Raw genomic sequence first — 17,153 nt, 5'->3', positions numbered from 1 at the left:
ACAGGTTACATCCAATGGGAGGCTCTGCCCTTTGCCTGCTGTATTTTCACAGAGCAGGATTAGCAATGGGACTGATGGAGCTGCAGCTCCAGCCCCATACCCCAAAATAGTCCCACTGCATCTGCAGTATCATACCCTCCAACAGTTTACACATAAACATTGATGCAAATTCGAAAAGGGGGCGTGGCCACGGGTACAGCGGCGTGGCCACGCCCCTTTTCCTATACTTTCAATGGATGCTTGGAGAGTCAAAAAACAATACAGACCATAAAATAAAGGGACTGTACCTGCCAAAAAGGTGCAGCTGGAGGGTATGCCACTGCATCTGCAGCAAGTCTCTGTGCTGTAGATAGGGGAAAAAACAATCCTTTTACTGCAGCGTCCTATGGGGGTCATTCCAAGTTGATCGCTAGCTGCATTCGTTCGCTGTGCAGCGATCAGGCAAAAACTCTGCACTTCTGCGCATGCGTATGCAGCGCAATGCGCACGTGCCGCGTACTATTACAATGAACAATGTAGTTTTACACAGGGTCTAGCGATGCTTTTCAGTCGCACAGGCAGCGGCAGAGTGATTGACAGGAAGAGGGCATTTCTGGGTGTCAACTGACCATTTGCAGGGAGTGTTTGGAAAAACGCAGGCGTGGCTGGCCGAACGCAGGGCGTGTTCGTGACGTCAAATCAGGAACTGAATGGTCTGAAGTAATCGCAAGCGCTGAGTAGGTCTGAAGCTGCACAAAATATTTTTGTACCCGCTCTCCGATCCCTTCGTTCGCACTTCTGCTAAGCTAAAATACACTCACAGTGGGCGGCGGCATAGCATTTGCATGGCTGCTAAAAACTGCTAGCAAGCGATCAACTCGAAATGACCACCAATGTCTTGCTGCCAGTCTGCCTGCCCCCTCCGCCATCAACAATCCCCACTCCCTAGCCGCGCCGCAGGTGGAACAAAAGCTGCTGCGGCCACCGGCATAGATGTGTATGAAAGCGGCACAGCGGAAGGCTTTCATAGGCCTCCCTGTGCCGCATACTCTCTGAGCCCCGGAGCCTGCTCTGCGTGCGAGGTCACAGAAGTGTCTCCCCACCACAGCCGCACCCAGATCCCCAGAGGCCCCGACTCCGCAACACAGCACCTAGCCTGCCGGCCTGGAAGCCCCGAGATGGTTAATGTAGCGGATAGAGAGGGTGATATCGCGGAGGGTAATGTATGGACGCTGAATCAATGTAAAAGGTGACAGTGCTGTGCAGTGCAGTGGGTGTGCAGTCAGGGCCGTTGCTAGAGTGTTCGGTGCCCCCCTGCAAACTATAAATTTGCACCCTCGCATACTTTACAAACGTACACCGCACACAATGACCCCTGTACTAGAGACACTTACACATGTAATGCCCCCTGTACCAGAGACGATTACACATGTAATGCCCCCTGAACCAGTGACGCTTACACATGTCACGCCCCCCCTGTACCAGTAACGCTTACACAAGTAACACCCCCTGTAGCAGTGACGCTTACACACGTAATTCCCCCTGTAGCAGTGACGCTTACACACGTAACGCCCTCTGTACCAGTGCCGCTTAGACACACAACGGCCCCTGTACCAGTGCCGCTTACACACGTAACGCCCCCTGTACCAGTTAAGCTTACACACGTAACGCCCCCTGTACCAGTGACGCTTACACACGTAATGCCCCCTCTACCAGTACCGCTTACACACATAACGCCCCCTGTACCAGTGCCGCTTACACACGTAACACCCCCTGTAGCAGTGCTGCTTACACACGTAATGCCCTCTGTACCAGTGTCGCTTACACACGTAACGCCCCCTGTACTAAAGACGCTAACACACATTATGCAGCAGTCACACATACACACACACAACAGACACATATATATACAAACACACATACTGTACATACATTACACACATACACAGTGACACATATATACAGTATACACAGACACTGTATATACACACATACACTCACTCTCTTTCCAGACACTTATCTAATGAAGTCTGGCTGGCCGAAGCTGTAGCAGCTCATCCTCCTGCTGCAGCATGGTCACATGTCGCTCTGCCCCTTACTTCCATCTAGCTCCGCCCACTTTGGCTCCCTCCCGGCCACTGTATGTCACACAGGGGAGGGGAGGGGGGAGAGGAGGTTTTGTGCTGACGGCATCGAGGGGGAGAGGAGGCTTTGTGCTGCCGGCGCCGAGGGGGAGAAAAGGTTTTGTGCTTCCGCCGCCGCTGCATGTGTGACAGCAGCCGGCAGCAGCAGGGATAGCAACAGAAGCTCAGCACAGGGATGCAGAGCAGGGAGAACGTCTCTCCTTCCTGGTGCCTCCCTGCACTGAATCCCTTTGCTGAGCGCCTAGCGACGGACCTGTGTACAGTGTCACTGACACTGCACAGCACTCTCACCTTTTACATTGATTCAGCCAGTCACTCAGTTCTGCCAGCCAGTCTCTATTGTTAGCACCAGTGTCCCAACGCGCCATATTACAGGGAAGTAGACACACTAAATAAACTACAGCTCCCAGCAGCCCTTAGCGCCGAAGCATTCTGGCCCTTAGGGCTGCTGGGAGCTGTAGTTTATTGAGTGCATCTTCTTCCCTGTAATGTGGCGCGTTGGGTCACCGGCGCTAACAATAGTGACTGGCTGCTGTGCCAGTCTCCGGGAAAGCCACTGCAAAAGGGAGGACAGCAGCTTAGCCGCTGACAGGAGGAGAAGCAGGATAAGCATTACTCACCCCTCCCCCACTCACAGTACCTCCGGGCCCCATCCGCGGCACCCCACACCCCCTCCAGCACCCGTGGTAGCTCCGGACCCCCGCCCCCACCCGCAGCAACCCCGCACCCGCCCCTCCCGCCGCACCATCGCATCCGCCCCTCCCCCATCCGGGACATGCCCGCAACTGCTCCTCCCCCACCCGCAGTGCCTCCGGACCACCACCCGTGGCACCCACGCACCCTCCCCACCTGTGGCACCACCGCACCAGCCCCTCCCACACCTGCGGAACCACCGCAACCGCCCCTACCGCGGCACCCCAGGGTCCCATCCGCATCTTCCCCGCACCCGCCACTCCCCCAACCACAGCACCTACTAGGTGATTCATCAGGCTCTGCCTGCACTGTTCACGCCGTTGCAAGGGGCTTCAACACCTTAACCATTGCACGCCCTTTGTCCGTGCAATATTTAACCACTCACACAATTATGATTGGATGTAATACTCCATATAATAAAAATATTGCACGCCACAAGGGTGTGCAAGGGTTAAGGGGGCGTAACCCCTTACAACGGTGTGAAGAGCGCCTGTAGGGCGTGATGAATCACCTAGTGTCTATATAGAGTGTATGCTGGAGCCTAAAATACAGTCACATCGCTGATTGTCAAGTGATGTACAGTACATTATCCTGGTTTCTTGATGGTATCAAGATTTGACTGGCCTGATCCTGAATGCTGTAGTCATCCAATGGAGACAGCAATGTTCTCCTGATGTTAATGAGAGGGAGTATAAATATTTCAGACACAATCTCATGATCGTAGCCTTCCCTGAACAAGACATATCTCTACATGGCTGACTGGCTGATGATAAAGTAATAGCTGCCTGAGAGGCTTAATGCACATCAGGCCTGGGTACAGGGCTAAACAACAGAAAGAAAGACGTTACAATATTTTATTTACAATCTATTTATTTATTTATTAACAGTTTCTTATATAGCGCAGCATATTCCGTTGCGCTTTACAATTAGAACAACAGTAATAGAACAAAACTGGGTAAAAACAGACAGACAGAGGTAGGAATGCCATGCTCGCAAGATTACAATCTATAGGGAAATAGGCATAGATACACAAGGATAGATGCTACCTATTGCATAATGGTCCACCAGATTGCTAGGTTCTTAATGAGTTGTATGATGATACCCCACAAAGTTATCCAAGTGTCAGGAGGGTGTGAGACTAAAGAAAGACAAGATATGTGATGTTATGAATATTCTACAGAGGATGTAATTAGATAGGGAAGCACTGAAGGTTATGTGGGTGGGTCTGGAATTTGATAGGCTTGTCTGAAGAGGTGAGTTTTCAGGGAACATTTAAAGGTTTGGAGACTAGAGGTGAGTCTTACTGTGCGTGGGAGGGCATTCCACAGAGTGGGTGAAGCCTGGATAAAGTCCTGTAATTTTGAGTGTGAACAAGTAATGTGTGTGGATGAGAGACGTAGATCTTGTGCAGAGCGGAGAGGTCGGGTAGGGAGATATTTTGAGATGAGTGAAGAGATGTATGTTGGTGCAGTTTGGTTAATAGCCTTGTATGTGAGTAAAAGTATTTTATATTTAATACGGTAGAATACCGGTAACCAATGGAGGGACTGACAGAGCGGATCTGCAGACGATGAACGTCTGGCAAGGAAGATTAGTCTCGCAGCTGCATTCAAAATGGATTGTAGTGGTGAGAGCCTATGTTTGGGAAGATCGGTCAGGAGACTATTACAATAATCAATGCGGGAGATAATGAGAGCATGGATTAGAGTTTTTGCTGTGTCTTGTGTAAGATAAGGGCGTATTTTGGATATGTTTCTTAGATGTATGTAACATGATCTTGAGACAGATTGAATGTGGGTAACAAAGGACAGTTCAGAGTCAAGAATGACACCTAGGCAGCGAGCTTGTGGGGTATATCATCTATAAACAAATGATTCTCCTGCTTATTTCCAAACCCAGAATTGTTTCAGAACACAACTATGTCAGTACACCATTTCCTCAGCACGTTGATGATCTCACATCAATAATGCTGACAGAAGGGCCCAAGGAAACTGTAGGGACGATAGAGCGGACGCGATTAATGTGCAATCCACAATAAAAACGTGAACAGAAGTATAAAAGCAACTTGAAAGGTGAGTGCTGGAAAGGTGGCACTAGGAATGGGTGTAGTAATTTCTTTACACTCTCCATAGTAGCTGATATCAGCAGGTGGGCTGTAACACAATAGACACACAGGTAACAAAATTTTATCATCAAATTCTTTTTTCTTTGAAAGATCAAAAGGATTTAAGCACAGAATGGCTCTGTACAGAAAGGAGAGCACCAGGAACATGGTTCAGCGGATCCGTCACAAAACAGCATACTGGGAACATAAATCCAAGAGAAAAAAGAAACGTGTTCTCATTCTCAATTTAACGGTTTAAAAAAAAAAGCTGACAAAAGAATCCGCTGCACAAAGCCGCTACCGGCAATCACCTTCCCACATGACTTAATAGATAAAGGAAAGGATAAATAGGGAGGATAAGGTGACATTTGCAGATAACTATCTACTTGATACCTGACAAATTAGGACACAAGGCAGATCTGTCACCTACAAGCAATTAAACATGTGAAGTGAAAAGATAAAAACATGTTACATTCACAAGCGCAAAGCTGGGTACACACTTATACAATTGTTGGCCCGTTCTCCCGAAGTCGGGTGAACAGCTAACGACTGTATAGGTGTGTGTGCAGTACCTACGCAGGAGCAGTAGCCGATAAACGGCTTATAACGCTCCTACGGCGGTCGGGATCAGGAAGACGCATCTTATGTCTTGCACAGCCGACCTCTGGATCCCCATAGAGGGAAGCAGGCTGGATACATTCTACTTTGCTGAGCAGGAACGTTTAACCAGATCTACCAGGGAATGAATACAGATGGGTCCATCTTTGTCTGCGATGCGAACAAAGAATCCTGGCATAGTATGGCGTCAAATCGGTGTGCGGTCATAGGCAGCGGGAATAGGATGCTCCCGCTGTCCTACAGGTGGGAGGAATTTGATTGGCAGGCAGCGGATCTATATGGGGAAAGGTAGCGGTATGTTATGCTCCCACTACACGTAGTTACATGCGAGCTTGCACGGCGGCACCCGCAAGCAGTAGCAGAACAAAGGGTTGGTGGCGGTGACACCATGCAGCCTTTTTCTGCAAAGATGTGTGACGACACATCTGTAGGTGTGTACCCTGCTTGACTGCAGTGTCGGTTGCGTGAAGTTACCAATTCATGATTAATGAGTGAGTAAACATTGAAACATAGAATTTGACAGCAGATAAGAACCACTTGCCCATCTAGTCTGCCCGGTAACCTTCACTCATTTACTTGCTCGAGCCTGCTCACTTTGAATCCTGATATGACAAGCGAACAGGCAACTTTCATAGTGATCACAAGATATTTGTGTCACTGATTTTCAGGACAGTACAGGGAGGACATACAGTATCTGTATTATAGGTGCATTGTGAGCTTAGGAATCAAAGATTCTTATACCATAATAATAACAACAACAGACAGATGCATTTTGGGAACGACCCCAGGGCAAGCTGATGACAATGCACCCAGACATACTCTAAAGTTGGTCAAATTTTATACAATTGGCCATGAACACTGAAAACTCCCATCTGCTTCTTTATTACTTCATATGCACAACAAGAAGCAAAAACTGGGCAACACCCGGAAATGCCATTATTATGACAAGCAGGGACATTGGCAAAATGTATGTAGAAAAAGAAGCACAAATACAGGGCCAGTGTCACATAAACTAGTTATTATTCTAAATATGCGAGACGTACTTCATTTGTGTACTATGAAGTGGGCAGGTAACACCTTTCAGTATAGCTGCAGGGAAAGGTCAGGTTTATACTGTACAATGTATTTTAGACTCATTCTTCATATCGTAAAATATACATGTTGGGATTTAATGGTCCTTTGTGACTTTTTGTACCGCTGTAACTGCAAGCACTCCCAAATAGTTTCCGACATTTATTCTTCCTGTATTGTTGACCGATTTAATCTGGTAAATATCAGGTGCATTTGATCATGCACAGCTCATCACCTTTCTATGGCTGGCTGCACTACTGCGCTCGGTACTAGGTACTTTCACTTGGCCACTCAAAGACAATGAATGATTTTCTTGGGATTAGTGCTTCGTTCACTGCGCTTAAACAGTAACCTAAGTGGAAGTGAGAAAGGCGTACAAATAGGAAGGCCCTACTGTCCAAAACGTGCCCATTTTAGTACTATAGCTAAATACACAAGCAAAGAGCAGTATCCCATAATAACTAAGCAATTAACCCCCTCACGCCGAGGGCTTTAGCTTTTTTTTCTTTTTTTTAACAAAAGACTGTACTTTCAGAAAATACCATTAGGTTTTTTACTCATCCTAACAGTATGTGTAATCCAAATGGCCAAAAAACTATATAGAAATTTCAAGAAAGGGAAACAAAAGCAAACATTTTTTTATCTTAAAAACACCACAAAAAAACCTTTAGAAGAAACATTCTCTCCTCTTATTTTTTTTCCTGCACACTCGATCTAACTGCTTTCTGTGTGTAGGAAGAACGGAAGAACACTTACTGCATTACTGTACATGAGACACACAAGAAGGGAGAGATACATCATCCATGGGAATCTGTATTTAGTGCACGGTTTCAGTTATTGTCTGGCAATTACAAAGGGGACAACGACAACACATCATTTGAAAGGGGAGATTCCACTCTTTTAAGACAGACTGCCCACATTTGTGTGTGGGCCAGTATGGGGTAGATTGGGCCAAATGCTCTTCCATATCTTTGGAAAACTTTTTTTTTTCTGCAACACTGAAGTGGCTGTGCTATGTGAGGGGAGGAGAGCGCAGCGCAGCGCCTCTCCTGCCCCTCACCGCTCCAGGTCTCTGGCGGTGGCTATGTGGCGCCTGTTCGCTAGCCAATCAGAGCTCGCGGACCGTCAGCCAATCAGGAGCCAGTCCGCAAGCTCTGATTGGCTAACGCCGCCGGAGACCGGACACACGCAGCGCTGCTGGCAGCGGCGGTGAGGGGAGGGAGAGACGCTGCGCTCTCCTCCCCTCACATTGCGGCGTAACGGGGGCGAGTGGGGCATGATGCCCTGGCCGGCGGCGGCGCCCCCCTCTGCTGGGCCTGCCAAGGCACCCAGGGCACGTGCCCCACTCGCCCTGCCCTAGTTACGCCTCTGTCAATATGTTCAGTTATTCAGGTTAAACATAAAAAATGTGAACTATAATATATAGATATATATTGTGTTTTATATATATATATATATATATATACACACACACACACGCACCCCTATCTATCTATATAGCACTCTATATCATTTATCTTAAAAAAATTATATATGGGGGTATTCAATTGTTTGTTGGCAAAACGTAATGGGTGCCCACTAAAACAATTCTACTGTTCTCAACCTTGGGCACAACTGAATTGCTCGGTCAGGTGCCATCTAGTGGCAGCTATGGAAAAAATGTGAATCGCCCCATATGTGCATGTGTGATAACTCAATTGTTCTAATTTTAGAAATATGTATATAAAATACATGTTAACATTTTAAGGTGCACATTACTAGGCTCCAGAGAATGGCACAAACACTGAATCTGGAGATAAATCCTCATGGCCAGAGAGCCAAAAAGGTAATGTTCACACTTGCCAAATGATATGGGGCACAGTGCCCACAGAATCAGCTTAGAATATTTGAAAAATGTAACATTTCAGCAAGGCCCTCTCTAAAAGTACTGAGTTTGGATGTGGACACAATGCTGTGTAGGACACACAAATAGCTACAATGTCACATTGTCAGACTAACTGCAGTAAGAGCATAAATCACAGTAATATAAGTAATTGATCAGAACACTTTCCTAATATTTTATCAGAGGACACAAACGGAGAGGTTGTTAGGAAAGGAGCCGCATATCTCGTCAGTATGATTATCACAGATAAAATAAGATTTTACTCACCGGTAAATCTATTTCTCGTAGTCCGTAGTGGATGCTGGGAACTCCGTAAGGACCATGGGGAATAGCGGCTCCGCAGGAGACTGGGCACAACTAAAAGAAAGCTCTTAGACTACCTGGTGTGCACTGGCTCCTCCCACTATGACCCTCCTCCAAGCCTCAGTTAGGATACTGTGCCCGGAAGAGCTGACACAATAAGGAAGGATTTTGAATCCCGGGTAAGACTCATACCAGCCACACCAATCACACCGTGATACTATACCCAGTTAACAGTATGAAATATAACTGAGCCTCTCAACAGATGGCTCAACAATAACCCTTAGTTAGGCAATAACTACATACAAGTATTGCAGACAATCCGCACTTGGGATGGGCGCCCAGCATCCACTACGGACTACGAGAAATAGATTTACCGGTGAGTAAAATCTTATTTTCTCTGACGTCCTAGTGGATGCTGGGAACTCCGAAAGGACCATGGGGATTATACCAAAGCTCCCAAACGGGCGGGAGAGTGCGGATGACTCTGCAGCACCGAATGAGAGAACTCAAGGTCCTCCTCAGCCAGGGTATCAAATTTGTAGAATTTTGCAAACGTGTTTGCCCCTGACCAAGTTGCAGCTCGGCAAAGTTGTAAAGCAGAGACCCCTCGGGCAGCCGCCCAAGATGAGCCCACTTTCCTCGTGGAATGGGCTTTTACTGATTTAGGATGCGGCAATCCAGCCGCAGAATGCTCCAGCTGAAATGTGCTACAAATTCAGCGAGCAATAGTCTGCTTAGAAGCAGGAGCACCTATTTTGTTGGGTGCCTACAGGATAAAAAGCGAGTCAATTTTCCTGACTCCAGCCGTCCTGGAAATATAAATTTTTAAGGCCCTGACTACGTCCAGTAACTTGGAATCTTCCAAGTCCCTAGTAGCCGCAGGCACTACAATAGGTTGGTTCAAGTGAAAAGCTGATACCACCTTAGGGAGAAACTGGGGACGAGTCCTCAATTCTGCCCTATCCATGTGGAAAATCAGATAAGGGCTTTTACATGACAAAGCCGCCAATTCTGACACACGCCTGGCCGAAGCCAAGGCCAATAACATGACCACTTTCCACGTGAGATATTTCAAATCCACAGTTTTAAGTGTCTCAAACCAATGTGATTTTAGGAAACTCAACACCACATTGAGATCCCAAGGTGCCACAGGAGGCACAAAAGGGGGCTGAATATGTAGCACTCCCTTTACAAATGTCTGAACTCCAGGCAGTGAAGCCAGTTCTTTTTGGAAGAAAATCGACAGAGCCGAAATCTGGACCTTAATGGAACCCAAGTTTAGGCCCATAGTCACTCCTGACTGTAGGAAGTGCAGAAAACGACCCAGCTGAAATTCCTCTGTTGGGGCCTTCCTGACCTCACACCACGCAACATATTTTCGCCAAATACGGTGATAATGGTTTGCGGTTACTTCTTTCCTGGCTTTTATCAGCGTAGGAATGACTTCCTCCGGAATGCCCTTTTCCTTTAGGATCCGGAATTCAACCGCCATACCGTCAAACGCAGCCGCGGTAAGTCTTGGAACAGACAGGGCCCCTGCTGTAGCAGATCCTGTCTGAGCGGTAGAGGCCATGGGTCCTCTGATATCATTTCTTGAAGTTCTGGGTACCAAGCTCTTCTTGGCCCATCCGGAAACCACGAGTATCGTTCTTACTCCTCGTCTTCTTATTATTCTCAGTACCTTTGGTATGAGAGGCAGAGGAGGGAATACATAAACCGACTGGTACACCCACGGTGTCACTAGAGCGTCCACAGCTATCGCCTGAGGGTCCCTTGACCTGGCGCAATATCTAGTTTTTTGTTTAGGCGGGACGCCATCATGTCCACCTGTGGTCTTTCCCAACAGTTTACCAACAGTTGGAAGACTTCTGGATGAAGTCCCCACTCTCCCGGGTGTAGGTCGTGTCTGCTGAGGAAGTCTGCTTTCCAGTTGACCACTCCCGGAATGAACACTGCTGACAGTGCTAAGACGTGATTTTCCGCCCATCGGAGAATCCTTGTGGCTTCTGCCATCGCCATCCTGCTTCTTGTGCCGCCCTGTCGGTTTAAATGGGCGACTGCCGTGATGTTGTCTGATTGGATCAGTACCGGCTGGTTTTGAAGCAGAGGCCTTGCCAGACTTAGGGCATTGTAAATGGCCCTCAGTTCCAGAATATTTATGTGTAGGGACGACTCCTGACTTGACCAAAGTCCTTGGAAATTTCTTCCCTGTGTGACTGCCCCCCAGCCTCGAAGGCTGGCATCCGTGGTTACCAGGACCCAGTCATGTATGCCGACTCTGCGGCCCTCTTGAAGATGAGCACTCTGCAGCCACCACAGTAGAGATACCCTGGTCCTTGGAGACAGGGTTATCAGCCGATGCATCTGAAGATGCGATCCTGACCACTTGTCCAAGAGGTCCCACTGGAAGGTTCTTGCATGGAACCTGCCGAATGGAATTATGCTTCGTAAGAAGCTATCATTTTTCCCAGGACTCGTGTGCAGTGATGCACCGATACCTGTTTTGGTTTCAGGAGGTCTCTGACTAGAGATGACAGCTCCTTGGCTTTCTCCTGCGGGAGAAATACTTTTTTCTGTTCTGTGTCCAGAACCATCCCCAGGAACAGTAGGCGTGTGGTAGGAACCAGCTGTGACTTTGGAATGTATAGAATCCATCCGTGCTGTTGTAGCACTTCCCGAGATAGTGCTACTCCGACCAACAACTGCTCCTTGGACCTCGCCTTTATAAGGAGATCGTCCAAGTATGGGATAATTACAACTCCCTTTTTTCGAAGGAGTATCATCATTTCTGCCATTACCTTTGTAAAGACCCTCGGTGCCGTGGACAGTCCAAACGGCAGTGTTTGGAATTGGTAATGGCAATCCTGTACCACAAATCTGAGGTACTCCTGGTGAGGATGGTAAATGGGGACATGTAGGTAAGCATCCTTGATGTCCAGGGATACCATGTAATCCCCCTCCTCCAGGCTTGCAATAACCGCCCTGAGCGATTCCATCTTGAACTTGAATTTTTTTATGTATGTGTTCAAGGATTTCAAATTTAACATGGGTCTCACCGAACCGTCCGGTTTCGGTACCACAAACAGTGTGGAATAGTAACCCCGTCCTTGTTGAAGTAGGGGCACCTTGACTATCACCTGCTGGGGAATACAGCTTGTGAATTGCCTCTAGCACAGCCTCCCTGCCTGAGGGAGTTGTCGGCAAGGCAGATTTGAGGAAACGGCGGGGGGGAGACGCCTCGAATTCCAGCTTGTACCCCTGAGATACTACTTGAAGGATCCAGGGATCCACCTGTGAGCGAGCCCACTGATCGCTGAAATTTTTGAGGCGGCCCCCCACCGTGACTGGCTACGCCTGTGGAGCCCCCGCGTCATGCGGTGGACTCAGAGGAAGCGGGGGAAGAATTTTGATTCTGGGAACTGGCTGACTGGTGCAGCTTTTTCCCTCTTCCCTCGTCTCTGTGCAGAAAGGAAGCGCCTTTGACCCGCTTGTTTTTCTGAAGCCAAAAGGACCGTACCTGATAATACAGTGCTTTCTTAGGCTGTGTTGCCATATAGACCATTACATAACAATATAATTTAGTAGGTACCAAAGTTAGAACAAATTATGTAAATTAAATAATATGATTTATTACCCAATGTGATTTTAACCAGTTAAGAGTGTGTGTATATATATATTATTGTAAGGTATAACTTAAATAGGTTTGAATGTATTAGTCTTATGTTTTGAGAATTTAGTAGCATGTATTTCTGTGTGTTTTACTGCAAGATTATGGGTCATTATGTAAGAGACAGGTTTTCTCTGTGTAAGCCATATAGCCAGAATACACAATACATTGAGCATTACACAAATTCATCCCTTCCATGCCATTATTCATATCTGTATTAATCAAAGGATTAATGTCTGATCTGCGCTATACCAAGTACAATTAAATCAAAGTTTACATGATATGTAGATATATGTATACTGTATACTTGATTCACACACAGCAAATAAATAATTATAACTTGGTGGATAAAGTCAATAGGTCACCTAGCTCAGGTCTCATAATATGCAAACAGTTACTGGTATGAACAGGGTACATTGGAATTCACAATCAAAGATCTTCATACCTTTAGAAAGTATATCAACCAGCTGGCCTATTGTCCAGTTATACTGCTGGCCAAAGGCAATGATAATATAGGATCAAACCCACTATAAACAGGTCACAATCATTTATGCTAACACCCTAGGGCCTAGGCAAAATAGATCATTTACACATCCATACAAAGGTAGATCTCTGATGGATAAAGAAATACCAAATTTTATGATCCCAAATTCCCTGCATGCTCACCACCGTGGGACGGAGTTAGCAGAGAACGTTTTATTACACTTTGGAATCTGTCAAAACCTATAATTATCTACTCCATTGGAAACTGTGGGGATATACTAGTTTTGAATTGGTAGAATATAGGATAAAAGGGGCAGTCTGATAGATAGAGAGTTAGAAGGAGAGGAGGAAGGAACGAAGTCCAGAGGGAGTCAGGATCCTTAGACGGTAGCTATGAATTATGCCCTCACATATTCTTGCAAGTGTATAGTATGAGTATTAATTGTTTAAGTTTGTAAAACTGTTTGTGTTTTATGTATGTACCATGGTTAAGGAGGCATAGATAAATTATAAGATTTATTATCATTGTGTTATCTTATCTTGTATTTTGTATCACCTATAATAAATGTACTAGACAAAATAGAGCTGGTATTCCAAGTCTTGAACTCATTTTCGGAATCACTAAAGTTATACATGAAATCTGCATATATTATATAAGGCTCTGCAAGTTGGGACAATTGACTTGTAGTCATAAAGTATAGTACTTATATGTTCAATGAGCCAGGATTATATATCTCTGTAAAGTATATTTAGGCTTTGCCTGGAAATATTTCCTGGACAGTAGAGATATAGCTCCTTAAATCTGAGCCAATCACAGGTTAAATAGGAACGTCCACGCATAACATATTGTGTGATTGGACCAGTACTAAACATCACCCCTTTTGTTATGAGCCCACCTATTTGTAAGCCTATTATAATATATTTGCAGATATAAAATATATATAAACCATTATATCAATATATGATATAATAAATATATGTTATATAAGATTCCATAAATCAACAGCTGTGAGGAAACCCGAGGTAAAAATTTTTCTTCCCAGCTGTTGCTGTGGATACGAGGTCCCAGAGACCATCCCCAAACAATTCCTCACCCTTATAAGGCTCTATGTGCCTTTTAAAGTCAGCATCACCTGTCCAGTGTCGGGTCTCTAATACCCTCCTGACAGAATGGACATTGCATTAATTCTGGATGCCAGCCGGCAAAATATCCCTCTGTGCATCCCTCATATATAAGACGACGTCTTTAATATGCTCTTATGTTCGCAAAATAGTATCCCTGTTTGACAGGGTCACAGACCACGCTGCAGCAGCACTATCTGCAGGTCTCAGTCTAGTACCTGAGTGTGTAAATACAGACTTCAGGATAGCCTCCTGCTTTTTATCAGCAGGTACCTTCAAAGTGGCCGTATCCTAAGACGGCAGTGCCACCTTTTTTGACAAACGTGTGAGCGCCTTATCCACCCTAGGGGATATCTCCCAGTGTAACTTATCCTCTGGCGGGAAAGGGTACGCCATCAGTAACTTTTTAGAAATTACCAGTTTCTTATCGGGGGAACCCACGCTTTTTCACACTTCATTCACTCATTTGATGGGGGAACAAAACACTGCCTGCTTTTTCTCCCCACACATAAAACCCTTTTTTAGTGGTACTTGGGTTAATGTCAGAAATGTGTAACACATTTTTTTATTGCCGGGATCATGTAACGGATGTTCCTAGTGGATTGTGTATATGTCTCAACCTCGTCGACACTGGAGTCAGACTCCGTGTCGACATCTGTGTCTGCCATCTGAGGGAGCGGGCGTTATTAAACCCCTGATGGCCTTTGAGACGCCTGGGCAGGCGCGGCTGAGAAGCCGGCTGTCCCACAGCTGTTACGTCATCCAGCCTTTTATGTAAGGAGTTGACACTGTCGGTTTATACCTTCCACCTAACCATCCACTCTGGTGTCGGCCCCACAGGGGGCAACATCACATTTATCGGCATCTGCTCTGCCACCACATAAGCCTCCTCATCAAACGTGTCGACACAGCCGTACCGACACACACACAGGGAATGCTCTGACTGAGGACAGAACCCTACACAGCCCTTTGGGGAGACAGAGAGGGAGTATGCCAGCACACACCAGAGCGCTATATAATTTAGGGATTAACACTATATTGAGTGAATTTTTCCCAATAGCTGCTTGTATATACAATATTGCGCCTAAATTTAGTGCCCCCCCTCTCTTTTTAACCCTTTGAGCCTGCAAACTACAGGGGAGAGCCTGGGGAGCTGTCTTCCAGCTGCACTGTGAAGAGAAAATGGCGCCAGTGTGCTGAGGGAGATAGCTCCGCCCCTTTTTCGCTGACTTTTCTCCCGCTTTTTATGGATTCTGGCAGGGGTATTTATCACAAATATAGCCTCTGGGGCTATATATTGTGATATATTTGCCAGCCAAGGTGTTTATATTGCTGCTCAGGGCGCCCCCCCCTGCACCCTCAGTGACCGGAGTTTGAAGTGTGTATGAGGAGCAATGGCGCACAGCTGCAGTGCTGTGCGCTACCTTGGTGAAGACTGATGTCTTCTGCCGCCGATTTTCCGGACCTCTTCTTGCTTCTGGCTCTGTAAGGGGGACGGCGGCGCGGCTCCGGGAACGAACACCAAGGCCAGTTCCATGCGGTCGATCCCTCTGGAGCTAATGGTGTCCAGTAGCCTAAGAAGCCCAAGCTAGCTGCAAGCAGGTAGGTTCGCTTCTTCTCCCCTTAGTCCCTCGATGCAGTGAGCCTGTTGCCAGCAGGTCTCACTGTAAAATAAAAAACCTAAAATAAACTTTCTTTCTAGGAGCTCAGGAGAGCCTCCTAGTGTGCATCCAGCTCGGCCGGGCACAGAAATCTAACTGAGGCTTGGAGGAGGGTCATAGTGGGAGGAGCCAGTGCACACCAGGTAGTCTAAAAGCTTTCTTTTAGTTGTGCCCAGTCTCCTACGGAGCCGCTATTCCCCATGGTCCTTACGGAGTTCCCAGCATCCACTAGGACGTCAGAGAAATGCAGATACTGAATTACAGAATAACCGTCTGCACATTAGCATTGCTCAGGCAATCCCTAATAGAATAAATACATATTAATTGGGTAAAAGAAAACGTGTAACCAGCGCAGTATTATTTGATGACCAGTCTCTAACATTTGAAATGCAAAAAACTTGTATCTGGGAATCATATTAACTGAACTTTGGCTTCAATGTGGGGGTTTTTTAGGACAAAAGGTTAATCTGCAGGCTTCATTATGGCATTGCCTTGTACTACAGAAGGGTGGTGATCATCTGCTGGGAGCGACCCAGAGTTACTTACAGTGAGCAGCTTCGTTGTGATTCCAGCATCCACGACGGCTTTGTGCATGGCACGCAACGTCTCTAGCTCTGGAGCTGCGATGAATACTACATACGGCATAAATTCAGAAGTCCTTAGCACTTTTAATGCCTGCAGGAAAGTAAAGTCAAAGTTCGTTTCATTAGCACACAATGTATTGCTGTAATTAGGAACTACAACGCTGACACAGAAACAGATTGCTGGCACCTAGAAGACACAAGCCATATGGTACAGTGTGTGCTCTAGTTACCAATATACAGAAATAATTTGAGACAAAACAGAAATTGCTGTATTCAAAGGAAATTCTACAGATACACAAAATATCAGGGACGTGCAGTGAGGCAAATGGCTCAGGAGGCAGTGGGTAGTATTAGAGCCAGATTTACACACAATATATGAGCCGGAGGACTCATGTGGGCATTATACACAGGTGCAGCAGTATATACTGCTGGAAATTTGGTGAGTTTTGATCAGAGACAGTAAAGTCTCTGCCTCACCTTACTGATTTTTTTTATATACTGTATATACATACACAAATAAATAAATATATATACACACATACACACACACACACACACACACACACACACACATCAATCATGCTGAGAGATTCCCATGTGATAAATGGTTGATAGCAATTGCTTGTGTGAAAGTGTGTAAAGCTTTACATATAATTGTAAATGCCAGCTATTTCTTATATGAGAGACTCCTATTTTGGGTGAATGCCACTACCAAATGCAACGCATGGGGACTTCCCAGGGATGAGAGACTCTATTGACTGGTTCCATGACCAGGAAACTTTCTGGGTGAAAGACATTGTAAGGGTGAGGGGCTGTGTCCTGGCAGAGAGCAGTGATTCTCA

At 46.2% G+C, this 17,153-nt stretch overlaps 1 protein-coding gene across 6 annotated transcripts in view; it reads right to left on the bottom strand.

Moving 5' to 3' along the window:
* The window catches only part of PALS2 (protein associated with LIN7 2, MAGUK p55 family member), a 315,351-nt gene that overhangs the window by 18,641 nt on the left and 279,557 nt on the right, over positions 1-17,153 (bottom strand). For all 6 annotated transcript variants that reach the window (XM_063921695.1, XM_063921694.1, XM_063921698.1 and 3 more), the window contains one exon: positions 16,274-16,402. In XM_063921695.1, the coding sequence (XP_063777765.1) occupies positions 16,274-16,402 (129 nt within the window). The remainder of the gene's footprint in view (positions 1-16,273; positions 16,403-17,153) is intronic.

The sequence above is a fragment of the Pseudophryne corroboree genome, chromosome 5, assembly GCF_028390025.1.
Source record: "Pseudophryne corroboree isolate aPseCor3 chromosome 5, aPseCor3.hap2, whole genome shotgun sequence".
NCBI classification, from domain to species: Eukaryota; Metazoa; Chordata; class Amphibia; order Anura; family Myobatrachidae; genus Pseudophryne; species Pseudophryne corroboree.
The sequence above is the reverse complement of the archived record's forward strand: the minus strand, read 5'-3'. Positions and strand labels throughout refer to the sequence as shown.